The 23,841-nt window shown below is 33.4% G+C and overlaps 1 protein-coding gene across 16 annotated transcripts in view; it reads left to right on the top strand.

Annotated features, from left to right (window-relative positions):
• Nucleotides 1–23,841, top strand: part of BBS9 (Bardet-Biedl syndrome 9) — a 440,322-nt gene that overhangs the window by 175,044 nt on the left and 241,437 nt on the right. For 10 of the 16 annotated variants that reach the window (XR_011231786.1, XM_069462324.1, XM_069462319.1 and 7 more), the window contains 6 exons: nucleotides 1,264–1,317; nucleotides 6,406–6,508; nucleotides 7,990–8,094; nucleotides 10,058–10,072; nucleotides 15,424–15,564; nucleotides 22,066–22,161. Coding sequence is in view for 15 of the 16 variants with exons in the window: in XM_069462324.1 (XP_069318425.1) it covers nucleotides 1,264–1,317; nucleotides 6,406–6,508; nucleotides 7,990–8,094; nucleotides 10,058–10,072; nucleotides 15,424–15,564; nucleotides 22,066–22,161 (514 nt within the window). In the remaining variant the exon portion in view is untranslated. The remainder of the gene's footprint in view (nucleotides 1–1,263; nucleotides 1,318–6,405; nucleotides 6,509–7,989; nucleotides 8,095–10,057; nucleotides 10,073–15,423; nucleotides 15,565–22,065; nucleotides 22,162–23,841) is intronic. The other 6 variants (XM_069462333.1, XM_069462325.1, XM_069462330.1 and 3 more) reach the window with 3 other exon arrangements.

Genomic DNA, 23,841 nt, shown 5'->3' with positions numbered 1-23,841 from the left:
ATGTCTTCTTATAGCTGTTTCTCTCTGGCTATAAAAAGACAACATTTTATGTTCCTAAAGGATTGCTATCCTTGAAGTATCTAGGTGTTTGAGCATGGATTGAAAAGAGCAGGAAACAGGAGGTGTTGATTTCTCTTCTAGATTTGTGGACAGCTAAATGTAAAACATTTCCTGGATTTTAGCTAAAGCAAAAAGCCTGGATTAATATTTTATTTTGAATCATTATTATGAAAGCACACGTTGCAAAAAAAGTAATATAATTTAAATTAGAACAGAGTCTTTTATAGAGAAGGTAAGCATTGCTGTATCCTATCTTCCTGACTAAGAAGCTGGATCATAAGTTCAAATATGGTTTCCTATGGAGCCCTAAATAGAACATGAATCTATCAACTCTTAGTTCTGCTCATGCCCATTGTATCATAATGATCCCCATTGCTTAGAAGTAGCTTAGTTCTTCTTAGTTCAAAAAATTTCAAATAAATAAACACTATGGATCATATTCATTGGTTAGATAGAGACATTATAATTTTAATTGTTCCCCAGGAATTCATATGAGTACTATTTGAAAATATGTTACCTCTTTGTCTTATTCTAACATAGAGGGAGCATTTTTTCCTTTCAGTGTAAGAATGAGTTGTAAGTTATAAGGAAATGTTTAATTTATTATATTATATTATGCATTCTTTAAGAGGTAGGACCAGGTAACCCAAGCTGATGCTTAAAGAGTATTAGTTTATGATATGTACTGTTACCAAAAAAATACACTTCCACTTTTATTTTCCAGGTATAAGGCCACTTAATCTCTCTATCATTAGTTACATGTCTTAGATACATGTTAATCAGAATAGAATATACTTTTGGCAAGTTGAAATTACAGGGAACTTTTTAGGGCTTTTGAATGGCATGTTTATCTGGGAAATACAAGGAAGCCTTCTTCTATATAATATAAAGAACAAATTAATAGAATTAATACTTTCAACATTTAAGTGAGTTTGGAAATTGAGTGGCTTGATAAAATATGTGATCTTTCCTTTCCTTTTTGGGGGTTCCGTTTTGGGGCTTTTGAATATTAGCTGTGAATTTCCAGATGAAGACATCCAAAAAGCCACATTGACTCTTTTAATCTGTCATTAGAATGATACATCCCTTATAGTTAGTTCCCTGTTTTGGCAGTGGGAAGTATATATTGCATCCATTGTGTTCAATCATTGCTGTGTAATATTAAAATCATTCTTTCCTGCCTTCTCACTTCTGTGTTTACAGCAAGCCACTGATGTTGAAGTGGGAACTGACCCTGTCCCTTCCATCACAGTGAAGGTATTGTACCAGGTTTTAGCTGGTAATGTGCAAACCATATTACATATTTCATGACATCTGTCATTGTTACCTTGTAGGTAGCTTATAGAAATGTAAAATAAAGACTTGGCATTTATAGATTTTCCTCAGCTTTGAGTAGTGAATAGAAAACTTTCATTGTTACTCATAATTATAAAACTGATAATTGCATTTATAGCAATATGTATATAATACAAATGATATTATGACTTATTCCTACCATTATTTAAGTGCATAATAGCATGATCCAAGATTTTTTTTAGAAATAAAATTAACATTTTAAATCTGCTAAAGGAATTGTGTCATCACCATTCATAATATGACCATCAGTTGATTACTGCATCATACTTAGCACACTGTGAAATGACATTAGGGAAGCACAGGAATGCTAATAATATCTTTCTTCTGTGTATGATTATATGTGTGTTTGAAAAGAATTCCCAGCCATCTACCTGCCATAACATTAGCTTTAAATGGATGTATTTATAGCAAAAAAATATTAAATGAAGAAGCCACAAAGTAGAGTAGTGACAAATTGATAGTCTTGGAAAAATAGACTCTAAAGGATGTGGTTTTGGTTAAGAATTTTAGTCTTGTCGTTGTAGAATTTTAGAACTAGAACTCAAGTAGAACCCTCTTAAGACATTTAGATTAAAATGTGGTAATCAGTCAGCACATTATTACGCTGAAAATATTTATCATTGCCCAGACCTTGGAAGCCAGGGAAAGTTGTGGATTTTGGCGATTCACTTAGTCAAAACTTGGACGGGTCTTTATATTTTCTTAGATTATGGGTTGCTGTCCTTGGAGGAGCTTGACAGGGCACCAGGCTTTACCAATTGTGTTCGCTTACACTGGACCCAGCGGGTGGCCCAAGTGTGGAGATCTTTGGTCAAAGTTGAAGGGAGCCCAATCTTATAACAGTTTCCTAAGCTAATTTTTTTGGATTCTTGCCACTGGAAACAAGGGTGGTCTTTCCCCAGTCTCCCTTCCCCCTGTCCAATCAAAGACACTATCTCATTAATACTTCTGAGTCTGGAAAAGCATTAGTGGCAAGAAATCAAACACTTTAGGAAAAAAAATACCTACGGAGTTCCAGGAACGATCTATGCCCTTATGTAGGAAAACCTCTTATATCCATCTACTGATAATGTTCAGACACATACACATAATAATTCAGAAACACACTGTAAATTACAAAAAGAGATCTTGTACCTCAACCAGATAACATTGCTCATGCTAATTTCGTCCCCAACCAACCAGGATTTATTGCTATAAGTAAACACACCTTTCCCTCTCATACAGTTAGGCTTTCTTGTATAATAGCCACCTTAAAATGATAGCATGACACTACTGGAAAATTCTCCTTTATTCAAGGAATTTACTGTATTTGAGAATACCGAAGTCACAACTCTCTTTCTCATTGCCATTGTAAAAGCATGAGGAGGAATGTAACACATAGGGTTTCACAAAATTGGCTGGACTCACACAGCAGACACAATGACTTCCTGATCCTGTCTGACAGTTTCTATACAAATTTCTATTATAAATCTCTCCTTATGGCCTTTTATAACAACAGCAGCCAAGATATATAACCATGCAAGTTTCCATCATAATAAATCCTGTTAATTGAGAAAATTTTTCCATCCGTTCCAAGTGAATGAAGATGTGGCTACTTTGAGTATGTGTGCTTTATGCGTGACCATCTACTCCAGGCAACTAGGCAGAGTGGTTGTTCATACCTGGCCTTTGGAGTCATATTTATATATCTAGAATAAAAATTTGGTATTAAATTTCCTAAGGATTATATTTCATTTCATTAGAAGCAGAAAATAGCATGGAAAATTCTCGTATTAATGCTTTTTATTTTCTCCTTAATATTCTATAATTATTTTCCTCTTAAAATATCTGGTTTATGACCTAGCCAAGTCTTTAACTCTTTTTTTGGCTCAAACACAACTATTCTTTGTTACTGTAGTTATTTTCGTCACACATCTCCTTGATTCTCATTTTGAAAGTGCTTAGCTCATTGTTGAGCTTCAGTAAATCTGTGTGTGAGAGCCATCATGATCATGCATCTAAACCAAATGCAAACCCTTTGTAACCATGTAAAGTTTTGTGATTGTTGTCTAAGTAGACATCATTATGTCAGGAAGAGTCAGACTGCTCTTTTCAAATGGCTTGTTACTCCTTTAAGGGATTGGCGTTTTCACTTTTAAAACTGAGCTCTCGTGAGACTTTTCCTGCTACAGTTTTCAACTGCTAGTTGGGTTGATGGTCTTGGGCATGTTATTTACCTTCTCTGAAGCTCTATTTTTTGAACTGTAAAATGGGGATACTTTTTTATTTGCAAAGTTATTTTGAGACTTAACCATAGTTGGTTAAAGACATGGGCCTTGGATTCTGGCAGACAGCAGTTAAATTGTGGCTCTTCCACTTATAGTCAGAGTGGCCTTGAGTAAATTAAATTACTTAGCCTCTCTGAGCTACAATTTTCTTTTTTCTATAAAATAGTGTATGATAATGCATGTTTCACAGTGTTGTGAAGAGTGAGATAATGCACATAAGTAATTTATTAGCATGGTTGCATGAATATAGAAAGATGCTAACGGTTATTGTCATTAATATTAATTTTATCTTAAAATATATGTACAGCCTAGCATTATATTATTGTTAATAATAAAATACTTAAATTGTGTCCTGCTTATTTAGTGGACTAGCTATTTGAAAGACAGTTGTCTGTGGCACTCATATAGTTTCTTCTTGCCATAATTACCATGAGGGTTTTACTAAAAAGGTATCGTGTTTATGATGGTCAGACATCATTGAGAAAGTTTTGTTTGTAGCATGGTGACTCTCCATGTATTTCCAGGGTTTACAAAATAAAAATTGAGGATTCTTTGTTTGTTGTATTTATTGTATTTATTTGCATCAGTAGCTGTTTTTTTAAAAATTTTCCTTTACCAGTCAAATTTTTTATGTTTAACTTACTTTTAAGTGGTACAGAATGCTCACATCACTTAAAATTAATACAAGACATTTACTGAATCTAATTACATGTATATAATGTTTGTAGGCCAATTGTGTGTTCTTGTATGTTTTTTATATACATAATACATATAATTAAATAAGAAATGATACAGGCTTTTCACTTAAGAGAAAATATAAAGTAACAGTAAGAATGTCCTTGAATTGTGTCAGTTAATGGTACGTGTCTGTCTCATATAATAGAGTCTAGTAACTACACTGAAGTACTCCATAGCAAAAGTACCATATAGAATTGTGGTTCTCAACTAGTAATTCTCGGTGGTATATAGGAGTCACCTGGGAAGCTCTAAAGAAATACCAATACCTGGGTCAGTCCCCAGAGATTCTGACTCAGTTGGTCAAGTTACCGTACCCAGGCAGGTGACTGTGCTAAATCTGGTTTATCACACAAGCCATGTGTGATGATGTCATCTAAAGGAGATTATTCAAAGAGGTTGGAAATTTTAGGAGACCAAATCCAAAGAGAAAGCATATACAGTGGAAGTCAGATCTTTAAGCTTTTTCTTTGATAGCCTGAAGATGATGCTTCTTAGCTCTGTGGCCCAGTGAAGAACCTTGGGCCTGGTGGTTTCTACAGACAGTTCTCATCAGGGAGGAGTGAGAGAAGTCTTGGCTTACTCTACCCACTCTATTTCCCAAGCAAACTGTTACTCAAGAGTTCTTAGTTATTGAATCTTAAGGGGGTAGAAATGTTTTCTTAGCATCACTAAGCAAGAGCACCAGTTTGGAAATTAGAAATTTAGTAGTCAATATTTGCTATTCTTTGATATTTTCTAGAATTAGTTATCTTATATATTTTTGTGTTAAGCCATGGAAGAAAATGCAGTGCTTTGATATGTATCTAGACTAGTATATATCCACCTAGTAAGGAAATCTTTGGAGAATAATTAACTTATTTAAAAGAGAATATACTGATACTGTTAAGATAAATAATTCATGATGCTATAACTATACATGTAAGGAAGAATGAACACATATAACATTTCATGATATAGTTATTCAGTGCCATGAGGGAAGATTTTTCTTTTCTTTTGATAGAACATTTTAAAACAGATTTATTGAGATATAGTTCACATACCATACAATTCATTCATTTAAAGTGTACAATTCAATGATCTTTAGTAAATTTGCAGAATTGTGCAACCATCACTGTAATATAATTTTAGAACATTTTGTCCTTCTAAAAGAAATGTCATACTCATTAGGTGTTCTTCCCTATGCCCCCATCTGTAAGCAACCACTAATCTACTTTATTTCTCTGTAGTTTTGCCTATTTTATACATTTCATATAAGTGGAATAATATAATATGTGGTTTTTTGTGAATGGCTTAGCATAATGTTTTCAAGGTTCACCCAGGTTGTAGAATGTGTCAATACTTCATTTCTTTTTATTGCTGAATAATATTGTATTATATGACTACATCGCATTTTGTTTACACATTCATCATGGTGGGCATTTGGATTGACTTTTTTTAACTATTGTAAATAATTCTGCTATGAACATTTGCAAGTTTTGGGTAGACATGTTTTCATTTCTCTTGGTATGGAATTGTGAAGATATATGGTACATTTGTGTGTAACTTTTTAAGAAACTGCCAAACATTTTAAAAGTATCTGTATCATTATACATTCCCACTAGCAGTGTATAGGGGTTCCAGTTTCTCCACATCCTTGTTAACATCTATTACCTGTCCTTTTGATTATAACCATTTTAGTGAGTATGTAGTAGTATCTCATTGCGGTTTTTAGTTTATATCCCTTAATGACTAAAGATCTTGAACATATTTGCATGTTACATATTGCCCATCTTTATGTCTATCTTCTTTTGAGAAAAGACTATTCAACTCCTTTGCCCAGTTTTCTACTTGGTAGATTATTTTAATTTACTACTTATGTTTTGTGACTACTTATTTTTTCTCAGCTAATATTTCCTAATTATTTGCTAGTAATTTTTAAGTAGTGCTAATCTATCAATTTGGATAAAATGTAATTTTCTATTAATACCAATTTCTGTTTCCTTAGATCACACTGCAGAATCGAGTGGTATTGCAGAAAGTCAAATTATCAATCTATGTGCAACCACCATTAGTACTGACTTGTGATCAGTTCACCTTTGAATTTATGAGTAAGTTTTTTGTTTTGGCTTGAAGTCTACCATGGTGTGAAACTTTTTTTTTTTTTTTTAAATATTAGTGTGTTTATTTCATGGCTGTTATTTCTTATCTGAGTAGTGAGACTGGGATCATCCCCAAACCAATGGTTGTGTTGGTTTGCTTATATTTTCCCTCCAAGCAACAAGCATGGGCTTTTAAGTCAATAATTATTGAGTTGAATTAATTTTTTAGGATTATAGATTTTTAAAGTTGGACCTGTGATTGTTTTTAAATACTAAAATTGAGAAGGCTTTCTTTATTGATGTTTCTCTAGTGACCTATTTATGGAATCAGTAATGTTTGAAGAAAGAATATTGGCTTTGGAGTTTGGCCTAAGTTTAAATCTTAGCTCTGACACTCACTTCATGTGTAACCTTGGGCAAGCTATTTTAGTAATCTCTTGGAGCCTCAGTTATTTTAATCTGCAAAAAGGAGATAATGTTATTTGTCTTACAGGGTTGTTTTGAGGCTTTAAGGTATCTGCAGTAATGCCTAAAGTAGTAGACATGTCCTAAATGGCAACCTTTAGTAAGATTTCTTTGTATAGAATTTCTCGCCTTCAACCACTTATATCTAAATTGTCATTAGTCTTGTTTAAATGATCTTTGAAATATCTTTCAAGTCTTTCCCTTTTTGTTTTTTTTGTTTACTACAGCTCTTCAGTTCAGGCTCCTGTCTCTTATTCATGAGTCAAAAATATCTCTCTTTTGCGTCTTACCCTTGGGTGAATGCCTGACAGTTAATAGGAGCTCAATAAATATTCATAGAATAAGTGAAAAAATGATTGAGTGAAATAATATTGTAGGTGATACCCAGCCATTGGATTCTAACTTTCTTTTCTATTTTTTTTTACAATACTTCCAATTTATCTTTCTAAAACACATTCTGAACAATTTATTTTTCCAGTTAAAAATCTCTTATGACTTTGTAACACAGGTTGGAGGCCAAATACATACACAATCTACTAAGTACATGTACTATCTACTAAGCCACTATAGTTACATCTATATCCAATCCGCCTCGTCCATTTTCCCCTGAAGTCTGTATTCTAGCCATGATAACAGGCTATTTTCCTCTTAAATTCTTTTGCTCTTTTGTATACCTTTTTTTCCTGCTCATGCCACCTGTTCATCTGAGTAGAGAGAAGCAGTGGCATAGAATGCTAGATACTTTGTACCTTGTTCTGGAGTTATCAGAGTTCCTACCTCTGATATTAGCTGTGTGACATTGGGCAAGTTTCTTAATCTCTCTGTATTCCAGTTTCCTTTTGTGTAACAATGGGGACAATAATAGGACTTACCTTGTAGATTTGTTGTGTAGATTAAATGAGTTACTCCATGTAAGGTGCTTATTATAGTACCTGGTATATAGTAGGTACTTAATACATTTTAACTGTTGTTAATGACAATTGTCCCAAATTATGTAATTTATATTACTTTTACATTGCTTATAGCACCAGAGATGACTAGAACAGTAGGCTTTTCTGTTTATCTGAAAAGAAGTTATATACCAACTGAACTGGAAGGAAATGCTGTTGTTTCTTATTCAAGACCAACAGGTAAGCATACACTTATTCATAAATTTACAAGCCTAATCATTCCTTTAAGTTATTGGAGTTATGAGTTTAAAGCTTGTGTGTTTAAGATGGGAAAACATATTGTAAAATATAATTGAATGAAAAAATGTTCTTTTTTACTGTTAAATAAAATTATCTGTTCTAATTTAATGTGTTATGAGTAGTGATAAGTCTATTTAGCTGATTTCCATATATAATGTTCGGTTTCCTCTTTTCAGTTAACAGCAGATCTGATATATTTTTACTCTCATTAGAAGAATATTATCTAGTCATATTTCATTTATTTGAACTAAAAGATAGTCTGAATTAGTAAAAAAGAATATTATGGATTACTCTAACATTAAGGCAATATTCAGAGTTTTAGACAGTGTTTTAGTGACTAAAAACTCTTTGGTGTCTTACATGTTAAAATATTTAAGAACAGATCTATTAAAACTTGGTCAGTTTTTTTTCCAAGAAACGTTTTTAGATTTTAAAAGGCTGTCTTAAGGCCAGGTGAGATTCAATTATTGTCAATTTCAACTTGGTTGAGTCTAATTTGATAGTTTTTTTCCCCCTGTGTAGTAAATTCTTCATGGTAACAGTATGACAATCAACTGATTGATAGAAAATAAGAATTAGTAGTTATTGCTTTTTTTAAAGAAACTTTGAAACATAGCGTAGCTGATACTAGCATATTTCAGCAATATTATATTTGTGTTTTTAAACATTTCTGTACAGTTTTCTTAGTTTTAAAAGTTTAAAAAGTACCTTATTCATCCCTCCTCCCCCATTTATGACCATATTGCTTATTTGGCAATGTTTTTCATAACTGTAGTTTTTTTTTTTTTTTGTCTAAGTGAATTTTCTGGTTTATTCATTGGCAACGCTGTATGCTCTGATATGGTATAATGTTATAACTTAAGTAAATTTAAATAATCTATTTTTTCTACTTTATAAATTATTTTGCTTTAAACTGTTTTAAAAATTTGTTTTTGGTCAGAAGTAACCATGCTAACCATTTACTGTATTTTTAAAAATTGGGGTTATATAAACATTTTTATGTTTAAATGGCTTTGATAAAGCTTGCTTCATAAAGAAAAAACAACTTCCACAAAGGATTATGTAATGATAGACCTTTTGGTTGGATATTTCTGAAAAGAACATTGAGGTCTTCAGTATTATTGTAATTTTTAATTGTGAAATAAAAAAGTGATAACTATTTGGATCTCTGGATCATTGATCATTAATTGAACATCTCGATAACCATAGGCATTATTACACCTTACTTATGCTATTGAATGCACAGTTGTAGAGACTGCAAATGCGTTAAATTAAGTAATTATTTCATATATTTTCAAGGATAAGTAGTTATACTGGTTGAAAATAAATTTAAAATAGAGAAAAGAGTAATAGAAAGTAGACAAAATGCTTAAAAATACACTATAAAGTTGTAAAATCAGTTTGTGAGGTTATGGTTGCAGAATTTTGGCTATTATGCTTTTCTATAGACCAAAAGAAGACATTACTCCATACTAGTATTTATTGAAATTATTATAAGCAAGTGTAACTGGAAGTACTAATATTGTATATTTAGCCATTCACTCAGTTTTTCTTTTCATTTAATACTCTTCATGTCATTTACATGTTGAGTCTTTTTTGCTATTTGGTTAGATCATATATCTTTACCTCTTTTTGCCACATTTATGCTAGAATAACATACTCTGATGGACTTCTGTAATGGCAATGTAAATATATGTTGGATTTCATATTCATGTTATATTCTTTATTTGTGATTGACTATACTTGTGTTTGATTGGATGGTCATTTAAACCATCTGTGAGAATCTTGAAAATTTTAATTTATATTTTAGCAGATGTATATTAAATTGTGTAGCAAATTTTTACAGATAACTTGTTGCATTCTTTCTCCTCTACTCCTTTTTTGCATTGCCTGTGATGGATAGATCGAAATCCTGATGGTAAGTGTGAAGATAATTTAGAAAAAAAATGAATTTCAGAACTAAAATTTGGTTGATGAATTGAATTGGTATTATACCATAAATGAAATCTTCTTATGGACTGCTGTTTTAACTAAAGAAATTTCTTTAGGATGATACGTGTCTTGATCCTGCAATGGAGAGCATAGTAGATGTTTCCATAGAGAGTTGTCATTATTGTGTCAGAGTTATGAAAAGAATGAAGTTAGGAGTAAGAACAGAATGACTTTTTTGAAAAACATCAAAGGTGTGTGTCATTGACAACTTATTTCTGTAAGTCATTGGTTATTTACCTGCATGCTCTGTTATTCTATTTTACTTAAAATAAAGGGTAAGAAAAAAAGGTATTTGTCACTGAATTTTAAATTGTCTTTCTACATGCTCCAACAGATCCACCTCTCTCTCTAAGAATGCTGTGTGTGTTCACTCTATGGGCCTCTATCTTGTTTAGAATTTGTAGGGGAATGTCATCAAAGTTCTGATCCCCTTGAACTTGCTTTGGTCAGTGTTAATTGTTACTCATTTTGTTTTTCCCAAATCCTTTGCTTATGACGCTGTTATAATACTGATCATAATACAAGTTTATTCCTTAGGTTTTCTTATTAGGTTTTGAGCTCTTTAAAAGCAGGGATCAAGCACTCATCTTTGAATTACACACTAATGGGGTACATAGCAGGCACTAAAAGTATTTCTTAGTTTGATTGTCTTTCCTCCTAGATATAGACTTAATGTGGTAGTTTATCAGTTATTTTAAGATAAACTTTAGATAGCAATATTAATTAGTAATAAATAAATATAATGAAAATACTTAAGAAATAATGACAATAATTACTCATACAATTTTCATGATGCCAACATCCTGATTTGCATAGCACATGCTATTTTGATTTCTGGAAGGTGAATGTATATTTATGTCAGAATTTTTTTTTTATTTTTTTGAGACACAGTCTTGCTCTATTGTCCAGGCTGAAGTGCAGTGGTGTCAGCCTAGCTCACAGCAACCTCAAACTCCTAAGCTCAAGTGATCTTCCTGCGTCAGTGTCCTGGGACTACAGGCACACCACAATGCCCAGCTAATTTTTTCTATTTTTAGTAGAGATGGGGTCTTGCTGTTGCTCAGGCTGGTCTCGAACTCCTGAGCTCAAGCAATCCTTCTGCCTCGGCCTGCCGAAGTGCTAGGATTACAGGCATGAGCCTCTGCGCCCGGCCAGAGAAATGTTTTAATAGAAGTAAATGTTGAGCTTAATAACAAAGTATACTTGTCAAATTAGAATTTGGGTCGTTAAAAATAATCTGTTATTAATAATGAATATTTACATTTTTATTTGTAAGAGTGCATGTAACTGATAAGATTTTGGACTAAATATTGTAAAATAGCATATTATTATCTAAATGATTAGTTTTAAGTATTAAAAAATCAGTTAAGGTTGTTATTGAGAGAAACTTATTCCTTCTTACTGTAAATACAGCCCAAACCATGTGGGCAAAAAAAAACCAAACACAATTTATAGAAATTTTAATGTTTCAATACAAAGTAAAACCTGGTTTTAATAATCTCTTCTGATATATTTTAAAATTATAATTAAGCTTTAGGGAGTAGAGTTGAAATATTCAGCTGTACTAGTAGGCAAGAAAATAATATGTTGCCACTTAGGTCTTATTTACACAGAAGGCTTCATATTTCAAAGACTGATCCATTTTATTGTCTTGATCTGTTCAGGCTGTATTGCAGATAAGCAGTTCTGCTTTTATATGTGGAAAAAGAGAAGCAAACGAGGTTTTATGTTGTCCCATAAGGGTTAGTCTCCATTATTTCTGCATTAAAGTTACATGACATGGGCAGTGTAAAACATGACTGCAGATGAAGCACAGTACGTAGCCAGACATAACAGGAAGGGATCAAGGAAATTCTGGCTACCAGACATTGCTACTGCTTTGGGGTTCCTTGTTTTCAATATGAAATTACTCTAGCAGGCCCCTGGAAAGAGTTCTAAAAGCATTATATAGATGTGTAACATATAGATATAGTTATTCTACTCTAATATACATATGTTCTTTTTTTCTTTTATATTATGTTCTTTTTCACTTTTTTTAAAACCACAATTTGGCTTCCCATTTGATGGTGATACCGGGCTCTTGGGTGTGCCAGGTGTAATTAGACTTCTCTTCCTGAAAAAATTGTTCTGTTGGAGGTAGTTTTGATGAGAATATTCTCTCTGAGTGTGAAACAATTTTGTGATTAATTGCACCATAGTAGTTATGACTATCCATTTCCTCTAGTAGGTTAGGAAGGGAAGCATTTGAATGAGAGATGATTATAGTTGGTAAGAAAACTGCAGAACAAAGTCAGTCTGATGAATGACTAGGCCAATATTTGAGTAAAATAAATGATGAAACTTTTCTCTTGGAGACTTTATTCATTATACTCTTCAATCATGAATTGACTTGACTTGTATTTGATTGGATAGTCATTTAGACCAGTCTCTATTAACTTAGAGAGTTGAATAAGTCAGATAGAGAGACTGTTTTGCCAACATAGGGAAAATATCTCTGATGGTAGGCAAAGTTAGGACCAATTAGCCTCTTTGAACTACCCTGAAAGCTGTTCTATTAGCAACCTTGAAAAATCTTTCAATACGTGCAATTCTTTCTTTCTTAATTACACATGAGTACATCCACACATACCTCTATGAACTGTTGTCTTGATGTTCTTAGATACAGCTACGCCCAAAGATCAATTAGTAGCCAAATTTACACTTCAAGTTTCTTAAGAAAGTGTAAATCCCCATAGAAACGTGCCTCTGATAAACCCATGTCTGAATACTAGAGATTGTATTTTTAGATGCTTGTATTTTAATTTGATGATAAATACTATAAAATAGTGGCATTTTAATTTTTCTTTTAAAGGTATGGTTCCTTAAACAGGTTTCTAAAGGATTTCATACTCTCTGTTTTTTTCCCCCAATGGTGAAACTTTTCAGGCTGTCATCATTTAAAAAATAGCCATAATCATTTTATTAAGTATGAGTGTAATCGTTTTTCAAAGTAATGTTTTCCAAATGTCCTGTGAGAAACAGGTTTATAATTCCTGGAGAGAAAAGATATTTTGGAGGAGTTCTGCAAATCTTAGCAAATTCAGACCATTGCTCCAGTGTGTGATATTGTCATTAACTGACCTAACTGAACTGTGAGTTCAGTTACAATGAATTACAATATATTTCTCTCCTTGGGGTTATTAGTGCTTGCAATCCATTTGCTTAAATTTTTGAAAACTTATTTATGCAACCAGTTTCTTTACCTATGGGTTCTTGGAGATCTAGGGTAATAATATTCAAATATATAGACTCAGTAACATAAAGCCACTGTTGTTGATTATGTTTAATTTTTTTTTTTTTTTTTACTGTGAATTTAGTCAGGACCTGGTCCAAGTGAAGTACAGGCCACAGTTTTAACAGTATAATTTTAGAAAAACACTTACAACCAAATTTGTGTTTGAACAATTAGCTCAGAATTTAGTTGAAAGTATATAGAGGATAGCTTTCCTTTGTGCATATACAAAATTGTCAGAAGATGAAGTGTGTTTTGTTGTTTTTCATTAAAAATAAAGGGAACGGGAATAGGTTTTAGCTTCCTTTTTCTTTCCAGACTGTAGTATTAATTGAGGATGCAATTTATTTATTGCAGAGGAAACATACTCAGTGGGTATCTTTCCATAATTTGGGGATCTATAGGATATATAGAAATTTCCTTGAAGTTGGAAAAGGTAGTGCGTTGTAATTTTCTTGCGGTGCTATTGATAGTTGTGCTTTGGGCAGTATCTTAGATCACATTACTGTAATATTTTGAGTCAAAACATTTCATCATGGTAAAGTACAAATACACATGCCTCTACAAACCTCACAGAATGTCAAGAAATAATACCCTGGGACTTTTTTTTTTGAGAGACACCACTTATACTTTGCATCTAGGATTCCAGAAGTGAATTTAACATCTGTTGGTTATGAGCAAAAAACGAGCTATGTAATATTTGATGGATAATAGATTATATTAAAGAGAATGACAAATATGCTCCACATGCTCTGAAAAAGTAGTTAATTGACCTCATATATCAATACGCTTGCCATTGTTGATGATCTCTTACTATCCTAGTGGATAAGTAGTACTGAAAAATGTATTCCCAGCTTGGATGTGGACTAAGCCACACAATTCCAACTGGCATTAGCAAAATATATTGCTAATTTCAGGGATCCTGCTTTGGGATCATGTCTCCAAGCTTTAAATGCTTTTGCTTTTGCTATTTTTAAGCTGCTCACTGACTCCATTATAAAGAAATAAGGGAATTAATGTGTGGATCCACTGAGTAGAGTAGAACACTTTGAGTTTTCCATTTTTCTATAGCAGTATACTAAGATACAGGCTTCTGTATATTATCTTTCATCTTATCCAGTCCAAAACAGAATCTTAGAATAAAACAAGGGAAAACTAAGGTTATAGAATTGCTTTTCTAGATTTATAAGTAGAGAGCCTAATTTCCTTTGGTTTTAGTTCCATTATCTGTAAAAATATTGAAAGAAATTATTTTTTTAAACTTTAAAAATTCTTATATAAAACTCTTCATTATTTATCCAATTACCTATTTCAATATGCATATGTGAGTATTGACAACATTTGACAATTGAGTGAGTGTCACTTAAAGTGGTATATAAAGTTAAATGGCTTGAGAAAAATTTAATTTATATGAAAGTAACATTCTTAATATTAATGTGTAAAATGGACATGGACTTCAGTAGAACTTCAGTAGAGCAAATACTGCTTTCATACTCATAATTTATCGAAAACTATTAGTATACTTTGAATCTTCAATAAGTAAAAATAGCTAAAGATTTAAAATGTTTATGGGTAGAAAAATTTGTAGATATGGTCATATAGAATCTTACTGATAGAAAATTTACATATTTCGCTCATTTTTGCTGATAGATTAGGGCTAGAGCTTTGAAGGTCTTAGTTTAAAGACTTAGTTCAGCAATTGAATGGAAGTAACTATAATGTTTTATATAGTATCCAAATGTGATGACTTTAAAATGTGGTATTACTATTAAAGATAGACCCCGTGCTTATGCTCCTTTTAATATTTTACTTTTGCCTTGTATTTTTTGCAATTAGTAAAAAAATGAATCATGGTAATACTTTAAAGTTATTTTAATTATGATAAATGAAATAGGCAACAAGCTTATAAACCAAGATGTGTTGCTGCTCAAACTATTAGTAGTACAAAATTTTTTGCCAAATTATTTGTCAAATCTGTGAATCTACATTTCTCTCCTTTATTTCAGGCATTCCTAGAGTTATCCAATGTAAATTTAGACTTCCCCTGAAATTAATCTGCCTACCAGGTCAGCCTTCAAAAACTGCAAGCCACAAAATAACTATTGATACCAACAAATCTCCAGTCAGTCTTCTCAGTCTCTTCCCAGGTAGGACTTTTGAAGTAACATGCCTGTAGCATCAGAAATGCTAAGAATTTAGAATGGAATCCTTCATCAGCAGGTAATGATGGGGTAATTATCAGATAATTGTTGAGTAAGAATATAAAAATGCCTCAAGGATTTTTCCCTCTTGTTTGCCTGTTCAAAGGTGAATAGCTTATATCAACAAGGTAATAAGGTGTACCTTTTAAGTTTGATTAAAATTATTATAATCATTATTTTGCTTCAGTATTCAGAAATAAAAACATCAAATGTTTCTTTTTAGACTGTGGAATTTTTTGTCTTGGAATGTAAATATTTATTATTCATCCTTATTGTAGGTTTTTGAATATATCCCTTTTCTAAGTATATAAATATTTATTATTCATCTTCACTGTAGGTTTTTGGATATGTACCTTTTTAAAGCATATTCTTATGCCCCTGAAAAGTAATCTCATAAGTAGGTGCTCTTTGTGGTTCTGCTGTCTGCAGCAGCTGGAGGGGGCGAATGTTCATTTTGCAGCTCTGGTTGTTTAGAGGGGCTTCATATTTAAAGCCTGAATATTACAGTTAACTTTTGGAGTAATTTGTGAAGGTGTAACTTTCTCCAGGTGTCAGTTTTTCTTTCAGAGCAGCTTAGAAAACAGAGAGGCTTTGATTGGATAAAACATCTTTAGTAACCATGGTTTTTAGTGTGTTACATCTATTAGCTTTCTTGGTGATGGGGTGGAATTAAAGAAGAAAATCTGGGGATTAAATCAACCCTTTTAAATCCTTCTTTAAAATAAGTACTATTGGCTTTCAGCTGCATCTTTACCCTTGCATTAGAGGATAGGATTTAGAATGCAAACAATATTTCCCTCAAGGTTTAGTAATTTATGGTAAATCAACTTTTGTATTATTAACTACTTCAAGTGCTTAAGATTTATTTTTCATTAATTTGAAGTGTTTAAAAAGCTTTATTTATATGTAACTGTGAAAAAAATCTCCAAAATTAAATGGTGTTTATTATAATTATTCTATTCTTAAGTGTGAATTGAGTTTGGATATGTGAATGTAGATATAGGTAATATTTTTTACCTTTTGAGTTCTTTCTCCCTTCTCTTTCCGTCTCTTCCCCTCTTTTCTTCTTTTTTAGTCAATTTTCTTATGAAAAAATTGAATTATAAAAAAGGCAGAAAGAGTTACTACCGTTGTAATATGTTGCACAAACTTAGTTTCTTGAGTCTCCTAGCCTACCCTGAGAACATAGTTGGAAATTGTTTGTTGAACACTGAATTTATTGGTGTCTTTGAAAAATGTTTGAGCACCTGGCTTCTGAGAGGTTGATCTTTATTGTAGTTGGATGAAACCCAATTAGAGATTGAATAAAAATGTATGCCTTTGACCAGAAAGGTAATCTCTGTAAGATATGAATTGGACAGTATGTACTAAAGAAAGCTTAGATAACCTATCCATTTTCCTCCTGATTTGGGGCTCAATTGTTTTGATGTTACAGGTCTTATGCTCATCAGCATGTGTTATATTTGGTTCTACTCACTTTAGAAATGGGACTCAATGATTAATTTTTTTTTTTTTTTTTTTTTGAGACAGAGTCTCACTCTGTTGCCCGGGCTAGAGTGAGTGCCGTGGCGTCAGTCTAGCTCACAGCAACCTCAAACTCCTGGGCTTAAGCGATCCTTCTGCCTCAGCCTCCCGAGTAGCTGGGACTACAGGCATGCGCCACCATGCCCGGCTAATTTTTTGTATATATATATTTTAGTTGTCCATATAATTTCTTTCTATTTTTAGTAGAGACGGGGGTCTCACTCTTGCTCAGGCTGGTCTTGAACTCCTGACCTCGAGCGATCCACCCGTCTCGGCCTCCCAGAGTGCTAGGATTACAGGCGTGAGCCACCGCGCCCGGCCTACAATGATTAATTTTTAAAAATTTTCCCCAAGATCCGATATATGTGATACAGAATGTTTTTTTTTTAATTTCCTGGATTTGTGTTCATATTGAAAGAACTGGAATCATGTAATTGTTTAAAATAAATATTACCCCATTCTTACAAAAGTAAGACTTTTATATGTTGATGTCAAATAAAGTTGCTCTTGTAAATCTTCTTTTTTTTTAACTGAAAGAAGCAAAATTAATGAGGTTCATAGAAAAGAAATAAAACAACTTTTAATCTACACATTTTCCTATTTGTTTATTCCAGTTTTCTTTTTGTGAACAAATATAGGTATATTTAAAATAACTTTAAGGCTGGGTGCAGTGGCTCATGCCTGTAATCCCAGCACTTTGGGAGGCCGAGGTGGGAGGAACCCTTGAGGCCAGGAGTTCAAAACCAGCCTGAGCAACATAGTGAAACCCTATCTCTATCAAAAAAACAAAAACAAAAACAAAAAACCTTTAGATTTTCTTATTATAAAAGAAATGTTAAATTTAGAAAATATAGATAAGCAGAAAGAAAAAAATGAAAGTTACTAGTAATTCTACTATCCAGCAATACCTACTTATATTTCATTATATTTTCCTAATTTTACAAAATGTATTTTTTAACTTTTTATCCCCCCAAAACATTTTACTTTTCATATTGTTTTGAGATATCTTTCTATATCATTAGATATTTTTGTTATATGATTTTAATGATTACATAGTATTCTATCATAAATCCATACTATGAGATCATTTGACCAACATCATACTTTTAGATATTTATGTTGTTTTTAGTGTATTAGGTATATTGTAAATACACCTGGGATAAACATCTTTGTACTAATATTTTTATTATTATTTCTTTGATGAATATCTAAATGTGGAATTGCTGGCTCAAACAAAGGATAAGAATATTTTTAAGGCTTTTGAAAGGGTTTGAAATTGACTACCTGAAGGACCATAGCAGTTAACCCTATCAACAATATTTGAATGAAGGTGTCTGTTACCCAAATCCTTGCTAATAGAGAATATTATAATGATAAAAACTTTTAATATGCTCAATGGCTATATAGGAAACATTTATTTACATATATAAAAATAGCTATCTGGGATGCTTCTGGCTAAAAGTAGCTTAAGTGGTAAAGACATTTCTTTATCTCACATAAAGAAGAACAGAAGTGGGCAGTGGAAGCTGTTGCAGTGGTTAGTAACTGTTATCAAAGACCTGACTTTTTTCTTTGCAATCCACCATCTCTAGGATGTTGGCTTGCTCCGTGGCAGTAAGATATTTGCTTCAGGTCCAGGTATCATACCTAACTATGAGGCAGGAGGTAAAGGGAAGAGACAGCTATAGTAATGAAGATCACTTTTGTCAGAAAAGCATGTTTCTAAAAGGTTCCTGGGAGATTTCTCTTAGGTCTCAGTAGCCATAGTTTTGTTGCATAGTCTTTAATAGCAGTATGGAAGGCTGAGAACTAATGTAGATGGGCTAGTGAAAATGGGGTTGGGAATAGATGTTAAATTAGCTGACCATTAGTATATGTCATGATACCAGTAGTTTTATACAAAAATTTTACTTAAATGTAAATAACAGATAACATGTTATTTGATAACAGTTTTTTTATGTTACTCAAATATATGTCTATCTCTGTTTGTCAATAATTTTTTTTTTTTTGAAAGAGTGAGTCTCACTCCATTGCCCAGGTAGGGTACAGTGGCCCAATCATAGCTCACTACACCCTCAAACTCCTGGGCTAAAGTGACCCTCTTCCCTCAGCCTCCTGAGTAGCTGGGACTATAGGCGTGCACAACCACACCCATCTAATTTTTTCTATTTTTGGTAGAGACGGGGTCTTGCTCTTGCTCAGGCAGGTCTTGAACTCCTGACCTCCACAATCCTCCCACCTCAGCCTCCCAGAGTGCTAGGATTACAGGCGTGAGCCACCGTGCCTGGTCTACACAGTTTTTTATACTTCTTTGTTCCTCTTAGGAGAAATTCCTTGAAGACAAATGATTGAGTTAATGGGTATGCACATTTGAAATCATCCAAATGCCAAACTGCCTTCCAGAAAAAATTTATCAGGTTATATTCACATGCATAGGCTGTGCTCATGTGCACGGGCTGGGGCAGCCGTGGTGCTGAGCATGCAGGTGGGGCATGTGTGCAGGCGGTGATGGTGCACAGCATGCTCTCTGTCCATATACAATGGTGGAGGCTGCACTGGCTCTTGCCCCGCTTGGGGCCTCCTAGGTGCCAACAGTGGTCAAACTGCTCCGACAGTGGGCAGTGGGTGCTGACGGCTATGGGCATGTGCTTTGCCCACGTCCCACAGGAGGTGCAATTTAGCAAGATCACCCAGGCTACATCAGTGAGTACCATGCCTGTCTGTGGTCTTCTGCTTTGTCCAGGTCCCCCCCATTGTTAGTGTTTTGAGGAACCTATTACACATGTAGTTTTCCATAATGGCTATACTGATTTATATTCCCACCAACAGCATACAAGTATTTCCTTGTCTCCACATCCTAGCCAACACTTATTATCTTTTCTCTTTTTAGTAATAGTCATTCTAATAGATGTGAGGTGATATCTCATTGTGGTTTTAATTTGCAGTTCCCTAACAATTAGTAATGCTGAGTATTTTTTTCATATATTTGTTGGCCATTTTTGTGTTTTCTGTTGAAAAATGTCTATTTAAGTCCCTTGCCCGTTTTTTAATTGAATTGTTTTGTTTGAGTTCCTTATATAGTTTGGTTCTTAAGCCCTTATCTGATGTATGGTTTGCAAATATTTTTTCCAATACATAGGTTGTCTCTTTACTCTGTGAATTGTTTAGTTTGTTGTGCAGAAACTTTTTGTTTTGATATAATCGTATTTGTCAATTTTTGCTTTTGTTGACTGCACTTTTGGGGTCAATTCTAAAAGGAGGGGGTCATGGGTGTGCACACACTTACTTTGGCTCTGGGGTACAGGGTAGAGTCCAGCCCTGTGTGACAGCTGAGGTAATGACTGGAACATGGGAACGTACAGAAAGACATTGGCTCCCAGTCCTGGAGTGCGTGCTCACTCACTATGTTGGTGCCTCTGGTGTCTGAGGCATGGATGGACGCAGTGCAGCCACACAGTCAGTATCTAGAGCGTGCATGTTTGTGGGAGGCTGTGGCTTAGAGGTCAAGGGCATGTGCAGGGTTGGGAGAGGTGGCAGCTTTGGTCCTGGGGCTGCACAACAGCAGTTGTTTCTTGAGCATGGGTGTGTACAGCCATACCTTCCTCTCTGAGGTTCCCTGGTGGGAATGGGTATTGGTTACCTTAGTGGCAAAAGATGCCAGTATCTTCTGTGGATCAGGCTGCTGGGGACCACGATGGTTCCTGCTGCATAGTTGGCACCAGTAGTTTCTCTTCTTTATTCTTTGTTCCTAACCATCTGTAGGCATCTTAGGTATGTAGACATAATCAGCCATCCTTTCTGTGTTGCTGCAGTTTCTTAAATTGGCCCTTGAGCTCTCATAGACCTTTTTGGTTTTTTGATAGCTGTCTATATTAGTTTTTTCTTTTTTGCAGAGGGATGAAGGCTGGTATCTCCTACTCCACCATCTTGGTGGCATCCTTTACCTGCTGTGATGATATTTAATATTTTCTTCTGTCTGCTCTGTTGCCTGTAAATGGGTAGTTGTTTGTAGAGCTAGTAGAGTCAGGATTGATTATTTTGGCGAGAGTTCTTCGTCGGTGGTAGTATAGACTTTCAACAGACAAAATATTTGTTTGTCTCTTTTTTGTGTGATGGTAACAAGCATTTGATATTCAATGCTGAGAACCATTATTTCATTACAGTCTAAAAAATAGTGATATTCCATTTCTTTTAAGCTTTCTTCAGTTTTTAGCTAGAATATTTCTATACAGAGAACCTTTCTCTCAACTAGTAGTGGTTGTGTGGTGCTGTTTGAGTAGAATTGTCCGGATAAATGCTTGGTTCTTTCTACTTATTACTAATTTTAAAAATATTTAAAATAAGTAGAGTTTAAAATAGAGTTGATTCTCTAGGGTTTTCCAACAGTGACCATTTGTTTTTGTTTTGTTTTGTTGTTAAGTATCTATATGAACTCATGCCTTTAAATGTATTTGGTGTATTTTACTCCACTGCAATTATTATCTTGTTTGATACTCAGTTATTTTTTTTCTGGCCAGTGGTAGTCTAAGCCAGCTCTCAAATCCTTTTTGTACAACCCTACTAGTTCACTGATTGCTTCTTTGCTATCTAGTTTAACAAGATATTCTAGGTTCATTTTGTGCATGTTCTGTCCCATATCTGGAATCAACCATTAGAAGAGAGGAAATTAAATGATCCATAGTGTTATTTAGAGGCAGAAATTCCAGCAGTTGAAAGCTACTATGGAAGTCAGAGTTAATCTAGTTTAGCTTAAACATGAACTTTATACGTGACTAGTGACATAAACATTTGTCATTCAGCTCTCCTTCATATTTCGAATATTGTGTTAATTTTGCTTTTGGGTTACATAAGGTGATATTTTTCTCTCTTTATTTCTCTCTCTTTCTCTCTCTTTCTTTCTCTCTTTCTTTCTTTCTTTCATAGGCTTTGCCAATCAGTCAGACGATGATCAGGTGAATATAATGGGCTTTCGCTTCCTAGGAGGTTCCCGAGTTACTCTTCTTGCTTCCAAAACTTCTCGTAAGTAAAACCATGAATTATTTGTTTTTAAATTTTCTTCTGAGTACACTACATCACAGAGCATCCTCACATCAATGATTCCTGCAAAGGGCAGTGTTCAATTATATACAGAAAACTAAGAGCCATACTATTAACTATTTTATATTGCATATAAAAATTATGAAGACAGGATTGTGTTTTATTTGAGATGTGTAACTTTGGTGTTGGGGATGAGGATAGTTTGAGAGAGGAATTTAGAAAACTGAAAAATGTTTTTGAGATAGATGTGTGGTGAAGTCGGTTGTGGATACTCCTAAAAATTGAAATTAATTTTTTTTGCATATATTCTTATTTCCTCCTTTTGGATATTAGCAAAGATGATGGTAAAAGTGAATGACTTTTGATGAGACTAATTTCAGTAGTCAGAAATGTAGTAATTATATAATCAAGTTTGAACTTCAGATTTAAATATTCTTTATTGATTTGCTTGCTTCATACTTATGAGAATGTTCAAACTGACTTCTGATATATGTAGTATACTGAAGCTACTGAATTCACCAAGTTGTGTACATCTTCATGGATATAAAGTAAGATATTAAGAAAGGAAGTGTTTAACAAATTTGTATTGAGGGAAAAGTGTGCATATGTATACATAAACACACACATTGAAATAGTATGGCTGACACATTGCAATTAAAAAAATCTCTGCCGTTTTTTCAGGGGGCTTTCACTTTGTACTTACGCATTCATACCTGTAGTTGGCTATTACTTTTATATTAATAGTAATAAGTAGAGTAAAATAGGCTATCTGTTTTTAAAAAAGAAAGACATTAGCAGGAGGAACATACATCCCATTGAGACATTATAATAATGTTTCTGTGGCTAAAATCGTAACACGTTCTTGAATATGTAGATTGGTAACTAGTGAAATAGAATAGGATACAACTAAAGACTCTAGGTCACAGAAATCAAAGACAACTCTGATAAGAATGAGAAGAAAATCTGTACTTTTCACGTGTATTGCAATTGGTCATGATTGCAGTCTTTTGTTCATTCGTACCATTTCAAAATTTTTTATTTTATTGTCATAAGAATCATTAATATAAGTTCTATCCTCTTAACAAATTTTTAAGTGTACAATACAGTATTGTTAACTATAAGTACATGGCAACATTTTGCTTTGGTTAGCCTTAATCTCCAGTTGGATGATGGAATCATTTTGGTGCATTTCTCTTAGTTTAACTGTTTTCTTTAATAAAGCTAAAAAAGTTGTTGCCAACATTTCTTTGGGAAATTTTACACATCTGTTTGACTTTAGTTGATGGTACTATATAATGAATCTGCAATTGAAACCATTAAAAAAGGCAAAAAGTTAGCATTTGTGCAAATGAAGATATTTATATCCTAATACATTATATCTATTCTTTTTTGTATAAAGTAACTCTTAGAACACTGATGTTGCTCATAATTACCTTACCATTATCTAAATTTTACCAAATATCCAGGTATATAACTGATTTATTCACTTTATCTGAATGTATGGCAATGATTTGACACAGCCATAGTGTGGGTAGATGGACTAAATAAGGGAATAGGACAGGCGTTTTTAAACCATGAACTACATGAACTATATAAACTGCAACCTGAATAATAGTTATTACAATTTCCTGATGGTTTTTTTGGTTTCAGTGCCACACAGAA

Source organism: Eulemur rufifrons, chromosome 29 (assembly GCF_041146395.1).
Source record: "Eulemur rufifrons isolate Redbay chromosome 29, OSU_ERuf_1, whole genome shotgun sequence".
In the NCBI taxonomy this organism is placed as follows: Eukaryota; Metazoa; Chordata; class Mammalia; order Primates; family Lemuridae; genus Eulemur; species Eulemur rufifrons.
This window is presented reverse-complemented; position numbering and strand designations above follow the sequence as displayed.